Here is a 21,678-nt window from a genome sequence, read left to right on the forward strand (position 1 = left end):
TTTACCACATATAAAGGTATGTTTTGATGCTTTGCAACAAAAGTGTCAACAAGTGCATAATGAAAAGCTATTTCATGTTTTCGAAAATAAATTATTGTCAATCGATTACCGAGGCAGTTAATTATTCAACCGATATTGTCCGGTGTGACATACAGGATTATTTATATATAGACATACAACATCATTTACTTACTCTCCTTTTTTTAAATAAGCATTTTTATTTTATTTTGCAATATTCTTTTCGTATATTTAAAATATATTATATGACTGTAAATTGATAATCTATCATTTTGTATTTACAAGACGTGGATTAACGTTTTATTGTGACATCACAAAAAAACAACCCCTGCTTTAATCTCACCCAAAATCGATAAAAGAAAATTGTAACATGAATATGATTTAAAATGATGAACAAATGTCTTAACTAAGGATCAATTGTCTCGATATCAAGTTCGGTGACCTACTTTATTTTACATTAAAAATTCAAAATATGTTCATTCAATGTCTTCTTTAAGAAAAAGTGGGAAAATCTTTCTACTGGAAATATTAGGTTACATGAAACTACTAGAAATATTAGGTTACATGAAAACTTTTGAATAACACTACTAAATTTCAAAATGGTGTTAGAATTACTGTATTTTTTTATTATTTGAATGTATGCACCATACGGTAAGAACTTCATTTTATCATTGTTTTTGGGCTGGTCATTTATATCGCATTATTTTTACCCCTAACGATAAAAAGAGGTTAAGTATCGACATAAAAGGCCAATCCTTAGTAAAATAACAATAAAATTGAGTTTCCGTGATTTGTTTTGATTCTATTACGACCTGTTTCTTCTTTATTAAAGACGCCTCCTATGTGTTGATCGAAAAGGCGACCGTTATGAAACAATATTCTAATAAGATGCCAGTTTAAATTTGGTGAAACTGATCTATGGGGTCGGAAATAAGATGTCTTTTGTCTATGACGTTGATCATACGTTTATCAAGGTTTTACCACGGTTGAGGTCTAAACATCTTTGAAGCGTGTGGTATAAGAATCATGATTAGCATTGGACGACGATTAAATAAAACAAACTTCTCGTGAAATTCATAAAAATCAAAATTCATTAGATTTCAATTGATTTAATATAAAGTTCGTGTATTTTTTTACGTTATTTTCACTTCGTATGAAAATAGGTTGAAAATTGATTCACATGAATTTCACGTGAACTTCGTAACTAAGTATATTTCCTCAGTGTTTCACTTCGACTGTTCATTAGGACTAATTTGAAATTTCTACACTTTCACTCTTGGAAAAACAGTTTCATACATTGGGAATTTGAATAAATAAGAATTTCTGATCAAAACTCTTCATCTTCATAATGTATTTTTTTTTAATTTCCCTATAATAATTAAGTATCGTTACTAATCGAGTAGCAGTAGCTTCCTAATTTTTCCACTTATTAGTATCAATACGGACGTGTCATTGGCTTCACGAATTTGCCCTTCATTGTTGAGGTTGGACAATGCGTCAACTTGGCAGTCCATGCTCCCATGTAGTGGAGTCCAAGTTGCTCATTTGCTTTTGTTACTTTGTATGTATGATTTTAGTTACTTTATGTTCTTTGTTGCGTTTGTCTGTTTTCCATGTCTGGTCTTTGTCCCTGGATTACATTCTTTTGATTACCGCTATAACCTTGGTTCCCTTGATTACTTCTTGACTTCACTTTCATGAAATTGACTTCTTTTTTAGTTAATAAATAAATTTAGTAAAGTTTAGTAATTTAATTAATGGCACTACAAATAAACATGTAAAATTTCTTTCGTTAACATTCTAATGAATATTTCCAAACATCTCCAGTAATGAAAATATCAAATAGTGGCCATTCAAATAGAGAATTAGAGAACACTAGTCTGGGTATATTTATTTAACAAACATGTTTCAGATTGACAAATTTTACCGGATTCTTGCAAAGACCGGCACTTTAGTGATAATATACTCCAGAAGAGGCTTTAATAAAATATATTGCTTTGAACATTTGATAATCTTCGTTTTATCTTTTCAAGTTTCAACATACCTAGTAGCCATGCAATGCATTTTATAAACAACTGCAACTGCACAGAAATTAGAACAAAAGAAAAGTCCAATAAATGCATTTATTGACTTTTACATGAAGTTGCAATTGTTGTTTTACATCGTTTCCAATATCATTTCCTTAGTTGCTCAGTTAGTGTTGGATTTGTTGCAAAGAATCTGTCTTTACATTCACGCAATATTTTTTTAATTTAAAAAATGCTTAAACATAGATCATACAGCGGATTTGGTACAAAAATCACGAAAGAATTTCTTCATTTACGAAAATTTGATTCTACATTCTGGGGTATTTTGAGTTCAAAAGGGAAATATAGGTTATTGCGATGGTATAATTTATAGATTAAAACATGAATCTGTGTAGTTTATTCGTTTGGTATTGTGAGTCATTTCCTGATCTTTCTAGGAGTTACTTAAACTGGAATGTGCGTAATGCAATGATCTGCCGTAATTCACAATTATATATCATTTATTTTAATCAAAAAGAAGGTTTTGTTGGGATAGGGATTTTTTTCTATTGGGAATGGGGAATTCTCAATGGCGAATGGGGATCGGGATTAAAGGGAATAGGGATGGGGGTGGTATGCGGTGTAAGTTGGAAGTTTATACCATTCAAGAGCAAAATATATATAATATGATTGTTTAAATTCTATATCGCATAAATCGGAACGGACTTGAAGTATAGTTTAAATATATGATATAATATACACGACATGACAGTGTGTACCACGTGCCGTACAAATCCTCAACCTATATCATTCTTCGGGCCCATTGACCCTTGTGGTAAAAAGGTCTCTTGAATCGATACGGCGTGTGATACGGATTTTGATTATCATCAATATTTAACAAACATATTAGTTTACCCTTACATTGTGTTGCAATATCTTATAAATAGATTTACATATGGTTTGTTTTCATGAACAGTGTGGCTTTTATTCACTCTTCTTTTAATACGGCGTCATTCGCAAGTCATAAATAATATTCACTCAGTCACTTTTTCCTTTTTCATGAAAAAAAATGAAATACAAAAACCCTTAATTTTAATACTTCTCACCTTCATGACGAGAGGAAATTGTTAATAGCACACAAAGTAGTAATTCGTGATATGTATAATTAGTATTTGGTCTTATTAAAGTCCTCGAGAAATGCTCATTAATATAATTTTTACATATCTACCTTTTATATTTTATATCGGGTTTTAAAGGTGGTAAAAATTGTTTAAACTACTTTTGGTTATTTCATTCTGCAAGAAGATCTTTTCTGTTATAACTTTTATTAGATAAGCTTCTTCCAGAAATCTTCTTCCAGAATTTTTATCAACCTTCCTCGACAACGCTATTTCACGAGATATACACAACAATGAATATATGTATGGAAAATAAGTCTTAGAAATATACTGAAAACTGGAATCATATATCATTTCATTCTAGTTAATAGCATGACAGAGGTCGGTGTTGCAAAAATACTTTTCAAAACAACAGTTTTTTTAGCAATTCTTTAACAAATCTTCATTTTGAAAAAAAAAAAGGTTCAACATTAAGAAATACGATATAAAATTCTTGAGAGATTGGACATTACTTTTAAAAAGTAAAAAGATGATACTAAAATGCCGTTTTAAAAAAATCTTAAATTGAAATAATTACATTTGTTCGATGTTATTCTGTTCCTTAACTTATTGTACTGAGTACTGAAAAAAATGGATTATATTGACCGAACAATGCAAGTTTTACTGTTATTTTATCATTCGTGAAGTTGAATTATTTAATGAAAAAAAAATTATTAAATCTTTTTTAATGCTGCTTGAAATACTTCTCTTTTTTTATTGACGATCCCCTTATATTGTGGCTTTTCTACGAGTCAGTTATTTCCATATATATATATAAGCATGAAATACAGGAGTTGAAATTCAATACTACCAAAAACTACTTACCAAGAGTGAAATATACCACCAACATATTGTGACTATCTTTCCAAAACTTAAGCATAATCCATTTCAAAAACAGGTGAAAAGAGAGTGAAATCTGCAGTTTCTCGTTCGTTACCTTTCGCTGACAATCTTTCTTCGGTAAAACGTATGTCAGTTATCGACTGGTTTATACTTTCTAATTTCACGGCTTGAGCATGAATATTTTAAATTGTCAACCTCAGAGATTTGATCATACATCGATTTTCCTTGTTTTTAAAATCTATAGAATATTAACGCCTTTACGATAGGTAACATAGATCTACTATTTATCCAACATCCTGTCGTATAGGGCTTTTACATCATTTAAATCCCATGGTATTACAATATAGTATCTTTATATTTATTAGGAAACGCTTTTTTATCAATGGTGAGTGGACGGACTTTCAGTTGTTGACATTATCATTCATTTTTGATATGATAAATTAATGATTTAAAGATGAAATATTCATAACCCAAATTAAATTTTCTGACCTGCTATCTTTTTAGTTTTCTGTTTTTATATGATTTCATAGGAAAACATTATTTTCGATATTAAAAAAACCTTTTTAACATATATGACGTAAAGATACAAGAATTGCAATAAGTATCACAAATGCCAACAAGAAGGTGCATATATGCGTACTATTGCGCTATTAGGGACCGGTTAGTACTTATTGCGGATTTCATATTCTCATTTACAAAAACAGTTTGTCCTATCTTTTATAATTAAAAAAAACAAAGTTCGTGTCCTATGTTAGGTCTGTTGTGCAATAAAAAAAATCTGTGTCCTATCTATTACACTTGAAAGAGTAATCAAGGGAACCAAGATTCTAGCAGAAATCAAAAGAACGTAATCCAGGGACAAAGACCAGACAAGGAAAACATACATACACAATAAAGAACATAAAGTAACTAAAATAATACATACAAAGTAACAAAAGAAATAAGCAACTCGGACTCCACTAAAAACTGGGAGCATGGACCAGGTGTACCGGTAGAGTGAGCGTCCTCTGCTTTTCTAGAAACACCTGTCGAGTTGCTCTTAAAGAAGTCAAATCCGGGGTAAACGAAAGAGGAAAGAAATGAGACTTGATTTAAGGCGTGGATGCAATGCAGTATCATTGTTTGTGAAATAATAAGTAGGTTTTTAGTAAAAACTTTAGAAGCACTTTTGAATATTTTTGTTTGTTAAATTTTGGTATGATGTACACGTGTTTCAAGGAGTAACCTCTGTCTAATCAGCAGCATTAAAAACAAACACATAGGACGTTTAAGGATAAAAAAATAACCAAAAACCAAATATATCTAAATTGGAAGTCAATTCATTTCAAAGGAGGTATATATTGTAGCCCAATGTTTAATACAAGGAATGAAACCTCGGTATTTTACCAAGTTTCGAATTGTTGTCAAACTGAATACAACAAAGATAAAGAAATCTTGAAGACCGTCAATTGTTTTAATTGAACTTCAACCTTTGCAATGGTACTGTTCGATACACTTTTCGCACAGTATTTAAATAATATAATACGTTTCTCTTTCGACTATCTTAAGCGTGACATTGTATGAGCAACTCGGCGTTTGTTCCATGTTCCAAGTATTTAGTTGTGGCAGAGTTGCTCATTTACTCTTTTTTATCTTTGGACGTTCTATTATGGATACATCCTGTGTGTGTGTGTGTATTTCCCCTGTCTAGTCGTCATCCTTGGAATATAGTCCTTTTTATTATCGCTCGAATCTCGGTTCCCTTAATTATTCTTTAAATCAAATTGTCTAGAACCAAAGACTTTCTGTTTATTATTATCATAAATATCGGTAAAAAACGTGAAAACAGAAAACAATGTGTGTAAAGCAATAAAAAGTAATTAAATATAATAACTGATTGTATGATGACCAACACACAGCGCAAAAAATCGATCAATTGCAACATAAACTTTCACATATAAAACTGAGAGTGACATCAGGGGCTCTGGAACGGCCCTCATGCCCTGCTTGGCCAGCGGCATCTATCACAATGCAAGTTAGTTCAATCCGGTAATTGTTAATTTGAATATTTGAAAATTTAATTAAACTAGTGTAAATGTAGATAGAAACAGTGATTTATTTAATTATATCTTCAAACAAGTAACGACCTTCAATCAAAATCAATGTTGTATGTGGCCGTCGTAAATTGAGAATACCCAGGTGAATCCGCTACTCGCAGAGGGAGTTGCTGTGTGGAGACGCGTGACGTTGAACTGAAAGTTGAACTACTATCACAAATAAAATGCGTTTCTTTTCCATTGTAGATAATCATTTCAACTTTTTCGAACGAACGTAATTTTTGTTTATACATTTATTTACTGTAAATAATAAAATTTGAAAAACAACGTCTAGTTAATGCAACAGAATTGTAGGTATAGAACACGTTAAAGACAATCAAGATTTCAAAAAATGATATCATTATTTTTCTTGAATGAGGGTTTTTTAACTTTTTAGTATGAAAGTGTGTCTGTTTATGATGTTTTTTTCCTAGATTTACCATCTCGTCTAACAAAGTTCAAGACTATTTTGAAGCTCGTATCTTAGATTTACTTTATTGTATTTAATTCTTTTTATTTTGACTTTTTTATGATAATTGTTTATAACGTCTGTAATGTTTGATTACTGATTTTACCGATTTTGACTATGAGCACTGTCCATTTTTATTGAAATATACCAGAAAAATTAACCGAAATCCAAGCAGCAACTTAAGCGTCCTATAAACCATGATTTAACCCCATCGTTTAAACGCTTGAACCAAGTCAGGCCATTGCGGTGGTTTAAAGGCTAGAAACCACTAATTCCACTTCCCATAGGCTTCTATGCTAATTTCACAATATTCAATGGCTTCTCTCGACTTTACCTTAACTTTAACCTGCAGAGGACTATATATCAGCATGATTCTACATATGTCAGCTCACAATCCTCAGAATGGCATGTGGGGTTAGCAGACTTGCAGTGCAGTACTGGTCACCGGAAGTGAAGGGTCTATAAATAGCATGGGAAATCCCAGTGTTTTCACAAGATAGGGGTATATATAGAAATCATTATGGAGATTAGGCTTCACATCACAAGACGCAAAATGCACCTATAAAATGTACAGAAATGTTTTTCCTTTCAGAAACTGTTTAATTTTTTTAAATAAGATGAGCACTTTTTTCACAGCACTATGAGGAACAGGGGCAATTTCTGCGTAGGACTATTTTTGCGTACGTTCCAAATGCTCATTGGTTGAATTGGTGGTCTGTAACCTAAAACTTTCTGCTTTTAACTGTGATATATGGTATGTAAGTCTCGTCATGTGACTCCTTGGTTTCATGAGAATGGGTCCTCATCTCCCATTCAAATGCATAGAGATTCGTCATTAACATAGCATTGAGGTCAATGTTAAAAGCAAAATATCTTTTTTGTAAAAATACTGATAAAAATGATAAATATCTAGTTCTACAGGATAAAAATGTAAAGAAAATTATAAAATAGAAGATTTGCATTATGACGCACCGTTTCGATTTCCCGGAGGTAAACAATAAAATGCAGATCGGTCTTCGGATTTCAATACGTTCTACATCGGCAATTCCGGAAGGAAAACTGAAACTAGAACGAGACTTACAAACCCTAATGCCATTAGTTATACGGACTTTCATTTGACCATTCTTTCTGACTACTACCTAGACATTATCAGTTCGTTACTTTTGTCTTTACCATTAATTGTGATGTGTATCTGTTGATAGACATCATAAATTCCGTTGGTAGTTTTTTTTTCTCAAAACTAGGGGAACTTAAAATTTTTTTTTTTTTTTTTTTTTTTTTTTTTTAGAACAAAAAAAAATCGTTTAATTGCAATATTACATAAATGACAATGATATTGAATATGAGGTGGGCGGGTCTATCAATCGACTTTTTTCTAACAAAGAAAACTACGCTTTTTAAACTCACGTTCCCTGAATAACACTCTTTATTTTAAAAGAACGTTTTACTAACAATCTATATATATATACCAACGACCTTAAATACCTCCTTTTAGAAAGCAATGCGAATTCCGATAAGATAAACAAATTAGTTGATAGGATTGCTACCAATATCATTAGAAAACTTCGGTATATATTTTCTTTTCATTGTGCTTTCTTCTCGTTTTAATCTTCATCTATTGTAGTTGTAATGATTGAAATGCAGATCGACCGTTGTTGCATCCTGCTTATGTATTTGTTTTCCTTGTTAGGTCTTCAATTTACAGCCATAATCTTAATTGATTTTTCTTGTTTTTTTCTAGGCTTATGACTGCGGCATTTCAAAAAGGAAATTTTCAGTGAACAATTTACTTACTAATATTCACATTGATCATAAACAGTTTAAAGAGACGTTGATAAAACAAAAAGTCGAATTCTGCAAGTTTTTACATTGAAACCTGTGTAAACCGAATCCCGAATCAACCGAACCAATGTGTTTGATTAAGACAGGTCTCACTTTACATTTAATATCTGGCTTGTCTAGAAGTTATTACCCCAGGATTGCACTATACAGATGTTGAGTTGCACTGTTTCGTACACAAAGTTGACCCGGTCTAATTTAGTAAAACTTAAAAATAAAGGGTGAAACTTGGTGCAAATATTGATTGTGAGAATTAGAGCATTCGTACATTAATACTATAGATGCAATACTTGTGAAGATAAAAAGGAGTAAAATGCATCCTTAAAGATATCCGTATATATTCATGTCCTTGCTGCAGTGGATTCTTCCCTCTGTACCAAACTGGCTGAATTAAAATCACGAACAAATCAGCAGAAACAGGTATACAATATTTTAGAAAATCTTTCTTTTGACAATACCCAAAATTTGTCATTGGAAGTTTTTTTTTTTCATTATGTAACCATAGCTTCAGATTTCCATGACAAAAGACAAGAAAATATCAATCAGTTTCTAGGATCTTCATAATGAAAGAATTTGAAAAACATATACTTTTAACAGGAAAAAAATGTTGGATTTGCTAGTTTGAGTGTCTCAATTGTAAACTCGGGTTAAGGTTGCAGACCTAGGGTAAGGGGCATAATTTTTTAAATCAGTGATATGTTTGTATCATATTTAATTCCACCAAAGCCTATCAAGCTTTCACATGAAACAGAATGAAAGCAATCCAAGTTACTTTGATGCTTACATGAAATTGATGTAAAATGCTGAATACAAACGTTCCAATGATTTGTAAGAGTTGTGTCCCTTACTCTAGGTCAACCTCCTTAAGTAAATGATTTTACGCGACGTTATCCGATGGTAAAAGACGTTTGAATTGTATTCTCTCCGAGAATTTAGAAAGCTCTGTCTGCAGCGGTTAGTAAGAGAGGAAACACGAACGTCTGCCGCTGCGTTGAGCTTGATGAAAGACATGTAATGCAAGATATTTTCCATCATGTTTATGAGGGACTTTTACCAAAGATTTTGTTTCATTCTAATTATTTACAATTAACATTCTTTTGGATAAACTGGAAGCCCGGGTAATATTTTCGTACCACAAGTTTCTCTTAGGTATAACCCCGGGTCACCATTGACGTCTTCTGCCTTTTGATAGACTGAGCGATTATGACGTTATTTTATTTACTTATTTTACTTTATACGTTCTAATATTCAAATGTAAAGAAAAATATTTACGTTTAATTTTTTTTTTCAAATGACCTATATCATCTTTCAATATAAATGCACAATTATAAGGTTAATCTAGGTAATCTAATTTTAGTTTTTATTTTATTCCATAAGCTGCAATTTACTCATATATTGTGCATATCCGTTGCTGGTTTCCTGAGTCCGTATTTTAGCGGTCCCAGGGTCGCTTAAGATATTGACCAGGGAACCAGATTATTTTTTGGATAGATACCGTAACACGTTCCTTCTTTTCAAGTTAAATATTCAACTTTCCCTGTTACATACATTTCATTTTGTTTCATCGATCTCGAAAATAAAAATGAATTGTAACTTAACGTGTCTCAAATATGCCTCAAAGCAAAAAGGACTATAACATAATCTATAAACTCTTCAATCCGACAAATATTTATTGGATTTTTTGAAGCTGTGGTAAGTACTTAGATACTCTCAAGTAACCTATTTCAAATGATTTAGCCCCGTGCATGTCCGGATGTAAAAAAAAATGGCCTGCAGCAGCGCTAAGCTTGTAAAACGCGACTAAGTAGTGCTCAGAAACCTAGCCGGGGGGGGCTAGGCGCTCTGCCCACAGAGCAACTGGGTTGTGTGCCCCAGGTGGTGGAATGTGGTACACCTGGCGTGTTACATGCTGGAGTTGTCAGGCTATAATACGGAAAACCTGACGGCAAACCATAGTGGTGCACCGTGTTGGGAAAGATGCCACGTTCCTCGCACGTTAAAGAACCCTGTTGTAGTATTCGATGGAAGTAGGAACCTTTGCGCTCCGCCACAGGAGGCTGAATAGCCCGACCCTATCCTTTTCTTCCTTTTTCTTGTGGCAATGAAAATTTGGCGACCCTGTTATCCTTGTGTCACATCCCTTTTTTCATTTTATCATCATCGTTTCATATTCATTTTATCATCCCATTTCATGTTCATCGCCTCAATATAGCTGAAATATTGCTGCTCGGGTGTTAAATCCCAATAATCAATCAATCAATCAAATGATTTAGGTCCTCACTGAAGAGAAAATCGTATAAGATTCAATAAAAATTAAAAAACTGGATGTATTTATAAAAAAGATCAAATGAGCATGGAGAGCCAAGAGAAAATACAATGATAATGCCATGACTTCAGAAATACGCAAACCAACTTGCAAATGTAATGGTTATTAAATCATTTAAGTATCTGCCTTTGTAAGAATCATGCAAATTCTTTAAAATGTGATACACCCCAATAAAGGCTACACATCTTCATTTGTATTACTATGTTGCTTTATATGTATATGATGAAATGTGTAATATTCATTCCTATATGTCTGCTCTTAGGAGATAATCCACACTGAAAATCCAACAGTTTATATTGTATTTTAGTGTCATGTTCAAAGTTGTCTCCCTTAATTTTGAATTCTACAGTTCATTCTATATAATTTTTATCTCTTAAGAACAAGGGTTACATGAAACGCCACATGTTAACTTCTGTTTACATAACATTTTAAACAAAATATCAAAAATAAAAATATATAGGCTTTCTAACCATGAATCATATTTTGCGTGATTCTTATCTGGAGTGTTATTTAACAAATTCCAATTAAATTTTATGAAGGACTTCATCCAAATTGATGGGTTATTCACTGCTTCACTCACTACCGGATTCTTACACAGACTGTCACTTCATGCTTCACTCCATAAGATTTATAAGTTTTCTTATTACACACATTCATGCAAGCATAACAAATAGGTCACCAGTGCCCTTGCATAAATTCATTCTTTCATAAATTTTTAAAGGCAAACTTACATTATGAATGGTATACTTTGGGCATTAACAGTGCAACTGCCTAAAACAAACTTGAATTTAGGATTGGTTCCGTTCAGACGACAGAATGGATCCGGACTATGCGTGATTTGTAACGGACTTTTTGTGATCATATAGCACATCACTTAAATAGGAATAGACAAAAACGATGCGGTTTTTTTTTCAAACAAGATAAATACTGAGTAATTCTTGTTGACACATTCGACTATGATACTAGGTAACGCGTAAACTGTTGACTACTTTTCGGAAGATGCATCTTTCTACGTAAAATATATGATAAGATGTATTAATTGTATTTAAGTGTAAGTATTTGTAAGAGTCGGGCAAAAAGGAAAAAGTCAGAAACATGCATGTCGAAACTCCACTAATCTGACAAAATAATTTGACTCATAGTGATTTATCTGTTTGAAAAGACCATTATTTGATCTCTGAATTACTGGATTTGCTAAGAAATATTGCAATAGAATGTTAGAAAAATGAGGTTTTTGACTGAGTTATCTGCCCTTGATATGTTCATTATAAGAGCATTTCAATGAAACTATATCTCAATTTACCAAAATGATATGATGTGATATAATATCGTGTCTAAACCATTAACCGTGGTGCAATATGAATATGGCACCCGTCCTTACGACACCATTTTACATGTATGTATTACTAACATCATTCACGATGTGCGCTATGTCAAATACACACTATAAACAATACACGAGTTACGGTGCATGCACGACAGAAAAGGATGTTTACACGATCCGAGTACACATATCTTAAATTATATGCGTTTTGTTTCCATTTGCATAATTTCTGTCTATTTGGTTTACAAGTGTTTCGAATGCACCGCGGTCTCAATAAAAAAAAAACTTCTGTGTTATGCATTGACGTTTGACTACAAGCTCCACATAGAGTGGCAGATGTTCCATTCCTCTCACACAAACCGCTGCAGACAAGCCTTTCAAAATTCTCGGACATTGTTTAAATCAAACGTCGTTTGACAATCTAATGACGTAATCTGGTACCCTGATCAATATCATAAGCGACCCTAGGATCGCTAGAAATATAGACTCTATACACATGTATTTGAGAGAAACTTGTGGAACGAAAATATTACCCGGGCTGCCAGGTTATCAAAGAACGTCGCGTAAATCTGTTCACTTTTTCCCTATTTTGCAAGATTATTACATTTTCTGAGAGGGCTGGCTGCAGCGTCTAGAATGAATTTCGAATGTCAGACGATATTCGGAGCCTGGTTTGACTCGCGCTATGACAACAACGCAGAACCGGGTAAGACGACTTTGTAGTCACATGATGTGCTAAAATCTAAGAATTCGAGATCGAACATTCACTTGTTTAAGTGGCATATCACGGGACAAAAAAGCCAATTAATATTTTGTCATACTCGGACGGATGGACGGAAAAAGAAACTATTTGATAAAGTGTGCATTATATAAGCTTTGCAATTTCTTCCACAGACTTGTAGCCGCTATATATTTCTACACTAGTTTGTCAGCTTTGATATCTAAGAAGTGAAACTTCTGAAACAAATTATATATAGAAGTTTATCACTGTCTTAAAATGCTAACACTACAAAATGTGTTTTCGGGGATGCAGGAAGTTTCACAACGCCTTAATTACTACACTTACCTGTAGATTCGTCTAATATTAGCTCCGTACTTGGCTGCTCATAAGGACTCGTGGTATAACTTGAAACATCGGTGGTTTTCACAGGTATGTCGCATTTACTGCCTTGCCAACCGTCATTGCATCCGTTGGGACAAGACCCATTCATCAGGTCACATAATACATTCAGTTTACAGTGGCCACAGCTTTTCTCACAAAAAGGATCATATGTTCTTCTTTCTCTTCCTGAACGAACATTTCAAAAGTTCAAAATATTTGACGCAAATAAATTCATATGTGTGTAAAATAAAGTCCTACAAACTGATTACGTAGTTTAACCATAATTATTTGCCTTAATTTAACTTTTCAACCAGACATTGTTTACTCGCTTAAAGCAAAAATAGTTTTGTTTTGTTTTGTTTTGTTTTGTTTTGTTTTGTTTTATTTTTTTTCTAAGTTTAATTAATTGTCATTTAATTCAAATGGTTTTATTGCACAGTTGTTATAAGACAGACAAAAAAACATTACCTCTGTAGGGTGGAACGTAACGAAACGGATCCCAATTGATAATATCTCTTAAGTTGATTGTACATGCGCTTTTTCATGAAACTGATTTAAGAGGCTAACGCAGCAGCAACCCTGCCTCCCTCCAAAACAATTTTTTTTTAAACATGGCTAACGTGTGGCACCCAGTTTTACTTTGTGACTTGACCTTTTATCTTTAAGCCAATCAGGCTCAATATTGTACTTTAATTGTTCAATTAAAGCTATTGTTGTAGGGTTTTGATTTCAGTCTAAAAGAATAATCCACTGTGACCTTGAACTTTAACTTATGACCTTGAAATAGTCATGATTCTTGAATTTTAAAGAGTAAGTATGTCTTTAGGGTTATTATACTAAAGTTTTGACAGAATTTTAACAGATGGAATGAACGAGAGTTGGACGAATGGACAGGAGGATATATTTCATTTACACACCGTGCGATAGCATAGCCACATCTCTTCTTTTTCCATGTTACAAAATACCTTTATACACTAGAAAAGAAGCGCGTAACAATCATTCAGTATTTACTGTAGTGTAGGTTCCTTCGCCACTACTAAGCTTTCAAATACAGTTTGCACATTACATCAGACTTCTCGCGATCGAGGAGGTTTATTGTCCAGAACTTGAAATCTGGAAGTCCCAATATAACAATTTAAGAAGGTAGACCTGGGGTAAGGGACATAAATCTTGAAATCAGTGATATCTTTGTATCATATTCAATTTCACTAAAGAATATCAAGCTTTCATTTGAAACAGAATAAAATCAGTCCAAATTACTTCGATGCTTACATGATATTGATGTAAAATGGTTAATACAAACTTTCCAATGATTTGTAAGAGTTTTGTCCCTTACCCTAGGTCTACCTCCTTAACATGGAATAAAGCTTGTTGATACTTACCCGTGAGATCAAATTGCCATTGCCCAGATGGTGATGAACGTATGCCAATTCCTTTTATATCTAATGGAGACTTGTCAACCCATGTGAAGATTACTTTACAATTTACTATAATCTGTATGATGCCATCTTTCCATTTTAAATGAACCTTTCGGAATATCTTGCCATCAAGAACGTTTGAGGAAGAATTAGACTTTGTACCAGCCATTTTATGGTAGTCAAATTTTGCGATATTGACATCTTTATTTCCATGGACGCCTAAACCTATACTGTAGTAGTTTGGCGAAGTAAGATTTTCCGATTTTGATAAAAGGATATATGCACTTCCTGACGTTTTTACGCTAAAAGTCAGATGTTGCTGTGGTGGCACCTGAATACCGTGATTATATAAATTTTCATAGTAGTCATGATTTGCTTGATGTCTTGATTTTGTTGAATTTGAAAACGTTTCTATTAATGACGAATAGCCTGGAAAGTAAAAAAATAAAATAACGCATCATGACAAATGGAAGAAAATGTTAAAAGCCTTAGAATTAGAATGTTAACAAGATGAGTCTCCTAGAAATAAAGTGAAATACTTTACGAAATATTCAATACAGTAATACATTAGCTTCTATTGAGGACCATTCTTGTACAATGTTTCAAGTATCATTTCATGGTTTAGACATTCAAGGATAATCTTCTGATTTGGCTGCCTATTACAATATTTTAGGATTTTTGTGATTCTTGTGCAGTATGTACTATTTACTTTCGGATCTTGAACTTTATATGTACTATTTACTTTCGGATCTTGATCTTCCTTAGTATTCGCTTCTAGTGCTACTGATAAGAGGTTACGCCTTGAAACACTTGTATGGCATACCAAAATGTGCAATATTTATATGATTATTATTTTTATTTCCATGTGAGAATATTTGTTATATTTTTTCTGATTATTTTATATATAAATATTAATATTTATTATCTAATATGTTTAAATACAAAAGAAATTGACCAGTTCATAGAGAATCATCTTTCAGCTGTTGTTTTGGGGAAAAAATACTGGTCTTTATATACAGAATTTACTGGTCTTAAAATGAATTTCAGTGGTTATACAGAATTTAATGGTCTAAATATAGATTTAAGCTGGTCTTTATAAATAATTTCATCTTCCGGTAAACCACTCAATTAAAATCCATATTAAGACGAATACAGTCGTATTGGGTTTAGATCACCTGTATTGGCCTTCGACTGCGCCTCGGGTCAAATATGGTACATCAACCCAATAAGACTGTACTTGGACTTTTTACAGGACTAATATGAAAATACCCATTTAATAATATTTAAGAATTGGCTATGATAAAAATGTTGTCTATTGAAAAATAACATAAATTTTCCATGTGCATATTGTTTATTGCGCGAAGTTTACTGAATAGGGACGTTCAATATTTTTTTATTCATTGAGATATAACAAAATTATTTTAACCAATCAGATTACAGTATTTATCTCAGATTAATTTATTATGATATAAAACGATTTAGGGTCAGTACATAAAGGATGCACATATTACTTAAGCTTACTTTGATTACAGCATTTACCCGTCCATCCATCCTTACATCCCGGCGGTGAACAGGTGCCCGTGAGGGTATTACAGGGTTTGTAAAAACAGTGACACTCTTGCTGGCAGGTCTTGCCGTAAAATCCTGGTGCACATTCTACATAGGCGATAAAAAATAACGTAATTGTCATATTACACAGATATAATATTTGCTACGATTTTCATATGAATTTCAAAGGACTTTCACCTGAATCAAGCAAATATATTTTGTGAGGGATTCTACGTGAAATTCATCTAAAACGAACTGTCACATAAACTTCACGAAAAGTTTTTACATCAAAGTTATGTGAAGCCAATTTCACGTGAAAATCATGCTAATTACGTGTTAAATTTATGTGCAATTCACATAAAGCTTGATTTTCACGAGAATTAATTTCTGAATGTGTAGCAGCGGCTAAAGTCATAAAACAAATGATCACTGCTTGAGGTTGGTCTTTCGAGAATACGAATTGTCACGAAAAAAATGTAAAAAGTAAAATGATCGAATCAGTATGTTTTCATATGAGGCTGTGGGAAAAATCATATGAAAAAAAAAACAAACCTGAGCTAACAAGTACAAGATAAAGGGAGCAAATGAAGTAACGTCCAGTATTCATCCTTCAAAATAATTTAAAAAAAAAAAACTCATCTTACTTATTTGTCAAGAGCAACAATTTTCTGTTGAGCTGTGATAGTAAAAATTCCTTCATAATATAGCTACGGAATTTTAAATAAACTCAAATGGTGGTTCATATTTATAGTCAAATAATAAAGATCGTACTTTATTAAGTTTTTATGTTTGTATATTAGTTATGCTTTCATAAAGTTGAAGTGTGTGTAGGTGAGTTTCTGGTTACTTGACAACCTAAAAAATTGTAATCAAGTATTAATGTTGAATCTATTCAAGCTTTACAGTACAGGTTAAAAACTAGAATGACAAACTAGATATAAGTATCTACAGGGGCATATCCAAACACTTTGAAAAGGGGTGGCCATAAAAATGGGGGTTTTATGCTTTTATTATTTGCTCATGTTTACACAGATTTGGCATAAAATTTAAAAAATCCAGCAAATATGGGAGGGGATCCAAACCCCGGTGGACTTCCCTCCCTGGATCCGCCATTAATTTAGCATGGCCGTCAAAGAGTTGTGTGCATTTCATTTCTACTGTCGCCGGGAGTATTTTCCACAGGAAATGCATTTTGAATGATTCAGTACGTATACTTCAACAATTTTTAAGTTTTATCTTGACCTGTCATGTTCATAAGTCTTTGCCTATAAGCACGGAGCTAAATGTTATCAATTGTGAGCCGCCGTGTTGTAAGGGTGGTGTCTCGACCAATGTCCTACACGGAGCTAGCGGAGTGATGTTATTAATCAGGAAGCGGTTATAGATCGGGAATGCGGAGGGAATTGGTCTCGACGAACGATGACACGTAGCAGCACACTGGGAGTTATTTTTGTATTGAAAAACTAGCGATGGGAATTGATGTTTTGTACTGAAAAACAGTTGGAACTTGCGTTTTGTTCCGAAGAATTATAATGGCCACACATGTGTTGTTTAGTCATGGTATTTGTTTTTTTGTGTTACGTTTTTATTTTTAAACTGCGGTTCCTTTCTCGATATATTTCTCCCTGACTTTCTTGTCAAGAGTATAACTGTGGATACGCAGCTTTTAGTAACGAACAAATGGAAGTTATCATTCTCTTGTCACGCAGCAAATACCAATATTCAAGTCCTTTAAATGCCTGGGCTCATCGACATCGTGTTTTGGGGTTGTCTTCCTGTGGATATTGTTAAATAAATAAGGATTTAAGAACAATTATACATATATCCCTTAAATGTCAGCTTAGGAATTGATTTAAAATGATTTTAATAGCACTATTGCCTTTTGCTATTTTCTAGTATAGCGGTTTTGTTCAACTACGTCGTGATTTATAGATATACCAATTGCAGAACTAAAGACTAAGAGAATTATATTATGATATTTCATCGAACTGTCCAAAGCTTTTTTGCTTTAAGCAAACATATAAATGTTAAGCTCTTAAGGTGTCGCACAGATATTTATTTTGATCAAAGTATTTTTCGCTGAATTGAATGCGAGTAAAATCTCTGGTGTATTTTATTCAAAGCTGAAAGTGTTCTTCTGTGTTACAACGAAAATATTCCCAAGCTAAATGTAAATTGTTTTGTGAAGTACATCGAATATTTCAATATATCGTAGGATAATGTTTTATCCAATAGGTTCCCATTCTATTGTCAATTGATTTAGTAGTTATCTTAGAAATTCGATTGAATTCGGATGAGAGAGAAGCGGGAAGACTGCATGACAGTGCTTTATTGGTATCATATCGCATACCTAAGAACACAACGCCGACACTCGTTTAACCCGAATAATCCAGTCGTTATATTACGTTCCCTACGATCAGGTACGAGAACACAATTAATTCCCCTTGGTTTTCGTTGTATAGTTTCAACTTTGGTAGTAGGTACCTTCCACATTTTTTCATATTTTTACTGGAAACTTATTTGCTGAAGTTTTGCCTCTAATTGGTAGAAAATAGGTTAAAATTACATGTGATTTTTTTTCATTAATCAATTCTGACTAAAAGTTGTGATTTGGTTCAGTGGAAGAGGGTTAAAATTTAGAACTTTTAACTCAGTTCATTTGTCATGTTTACCCCATCTCCGAATTATATGTATTAATTTCAGAAAATGATGGTAAAATTTTCTACAATTTATATATAAAATCCTGTTTGTACATATCTTAAGGCCAGAGAAGTTTTATTCAGTTTGCGCTGGTGGAATGTTTTTAATCTGCTCAAATGTATATATTGAAATGCACTTGAAAATTAATTGCGGTCTCGTGCCATCACTCCGAGAGTGAAGTGAAACGGATACGGAGAGGGACTGGATAATTCGGGTTAGCACTCATTTGTTTTAATGTAGAATTTAAATAACTTGAGTTGATACTTTGCTATTATATTAGAAATATGGAACGCCATATTTAAAGAAACTCAAATGTTTGCACCTACTTAAAAGTAAGTACAGTTATTTGAAGATAGATGTATTTTTTCAGTTTCTGTTGTCCGTGTATAAATTTAGCTGTTGACAACAGGGGCGGATCCAGGATTTTAGATTGGGGGGGAGCGCACAGTTAAAATTTCGCCGAGCGGAACGAAAACTTTTTTGAGATTAATTTTTTGACATTTTCTTATAGAGTGGGTGCCATGTAGATATCTTTTGTAGTGAAATTAGCGAGAAATTAAAGTTTCAACCTAAAACCGTCTAAATCTATCCTGACAACCCATACTTTGCAAATTTTAGAGGGGGCGCACGCCCGCCACGCTCCGCCTGAATCCGCCCCTGGATAAATAGGCATACTTATATGATGACCTCACAAAATAGTAGCAACAACGCATTTAATCTACCGAAAAATAATTGTAAAATAATTTCTTTTAGGCAGGGCAACCTCATACGCTCCCATCTCAAGACCTTTGGAAGACAAGACAACTGAGGTCGTTTGCATCATTTTATGTTAACTAGAATGAAAGTGTACATTGTATCAGGGTGTGTTCTGGTACCGAAATTCTCCAGTAAACTGCGAATTTCTGTCTACTTGTATACTAGTCGTGTTTTGTGGCATTCTTAACGTATCTTTTTTTGGAAATCTTCTCAAAACTACATACGCATTTCAACATTATTTGTGACTGAAATTGGGGTTATTAATTATAAAAATACCGAAAAAATAGTTTCGTAAAAGAGGAGTACGAGTAAAAAAGTTAAAACACTTAACGTAAGTGAATCTTGGCATTCACTCATTCGTCTTATAAGAGAATGTCATAAAATGTAGAATACTTCTGTTTGTCAATTAATTTCAAACTTCATGATTTGAAAGACTTGTAAACAAAACCATTGAAAACAAAATCAGGAAAAACTATGCTTTATTATATAAAAATAAAAAGTATTCAGTATAACATCTAAACACTATTAATTCTTGTTCATGAACATTTGTTTAATTTAAAAGCAATTAAAAAAACATTTAAATTTGAAATTTCATTATTTTGCGATGTACCAGAAATGGTTGACAAATAATTATTGTAACAGAATCGATAATAACGATTATTTGCGTAACAACAAGGAACCGCACAATTCTATTCGATTATACAAATTGTCATATTAATCGCTTGAATTTAAATGATATTTAGAAAAAAATGCATAACGTCATATTCTTATTTCAAACATGTTTCTATAATTATATGTAGTGTCTCACATTAAAAAATAATATAATAATTTAGTAATATAGTAATAACATAATACCGCTTTTTACACTACACTCAGTGAACGTAGTGTAAGGGGGGCACGTTATCGTATCTAGATTCTTGCTACAATAATGGAACTCCCCAAAACACTCTGTCAGGATGGAGTCACAAAGAGGTTTCATCAATACCACAGCAAGGAATAAAATAAAACTTTGATGAGATTCGCTTGAATTTCGAAGACGAATGATAGACTGATAATAAAAAAACATAGTTATATATATATATTCATTTAAATTTACTAATATATTATTTTTTAACGTGAGAAACTTCATATACTTGAAATGCCCCCGACGGACGGAATGTTGTCGATGATGTTTTCATTAATGAAATTCAAGTGCATGAAACCTCTTTTCCACCATCTTACAGAATTATTGGGGGACCCATAGCTATCTATATTTTCTTCATTTATGTTTAGCTGATATTATATTTTGTGTCACTCCTGGGTTTTCCTGAAGTTCATATAAACGAGTTCTTGATTATTCATCACTTACCATGATATGTTATTGGTAAGCAAAAAATCTTTCAGATACTTGGAGTGTCTGGTTTAAATTGTCATTACTTTTTCATTATTTTCTTTTGGTTCCAAAAATTTTAAGTATTAAAATAAAACATAAAGGAAGATCTAAATAAAAAAGTTTAGAAGTTTTGGGTTCTAGTGCTTTTGTTTTTTTTTTTGTTTGTTTGTTTTTGTTTTGTTTGTTTTTGTTTGTTTGTTTGTTTGTTTGTTTGTTTGTTTGTTTTCTTTTTGTGGTGTTTTCCTCTTCAATTATATTTTATTTTGTTGACTACATTGTGTATCTTAAAGGAGAGTTCTTCGTGATGTCATCACTTACTGTGATTTGGTTTTAGTTGGCAACAAATCCATTGAGTGGCATGGGGCATCAAATTTTAAATCATCATAAATTTTTCGTTTTTTTTTTTTTTAAATTGAAACATTCTTTTGGTTCCATACACTGACAATAAAACTCTTTTTATCCGTGGAATTTTTAAATAAATATTCAGTAATTTGACTATATGAGCATAAAATTTTAAGAATAATTGTATATGAAAGTTGAGATTTACATATAAAAATCATTTCAAATTTTTTTCAAATAAAAGAGTTATAAATTCACGTACAAAATATGAATTCTTTTGTCTAAATGAAACAATTTACAGAACCAAAATTGGATATAAAATAACAAAGCTATTACGATGCTAATCATGAAAATGTTGATTGTTTATTTAGTTGTTTATTTGCCAA

At 32.5% G+C, this 21,678-nt stretch overlaps 1 protein-coding gene across 2 annotated transcripts in view; it reads right to left on the reverse strand.

The window, feature by feature from the left end:
• The window catches only part of LOC148620127 (uncharacterized), an 84,486-nt gene extending 80,215 nt beyond the window's left edge, over positions 1 to 4,271 (reverse strand). For both annotated transcript variants that reach the window (XM_088580711.1, XM_088580710.1), the window contains exon 1: positions 4,007 to 4,271. In XM_088580711.1, coding sequence (XP_088436837.1) covers positions 4,007 to 4,061 — 55 coding nt within the window. In that variant the 5' untranslated portion in view covers positions 4,062 to 4,271. The remainder of the gene's footprint in view (positions 1 to 4,006) is intronic.
• Positions 4,272 to 21,678: the final 17,407 nt, after the last annotated feature.

Source organism: Perna viridis, chromosome 4 (assembly GCF_037379345.1).
Source record: "Perna viridis isolate PV_CMFRI_1.1 ecotype Kerala chromosome 4, ASM3737934v1, whole genome shotgun sequence".
Lineage (NCBI taxonomy): Eukaryota > Metazoa > Mollusca > Bivalvia > Mytilida > Mytilidae > Perna > Perna viridis.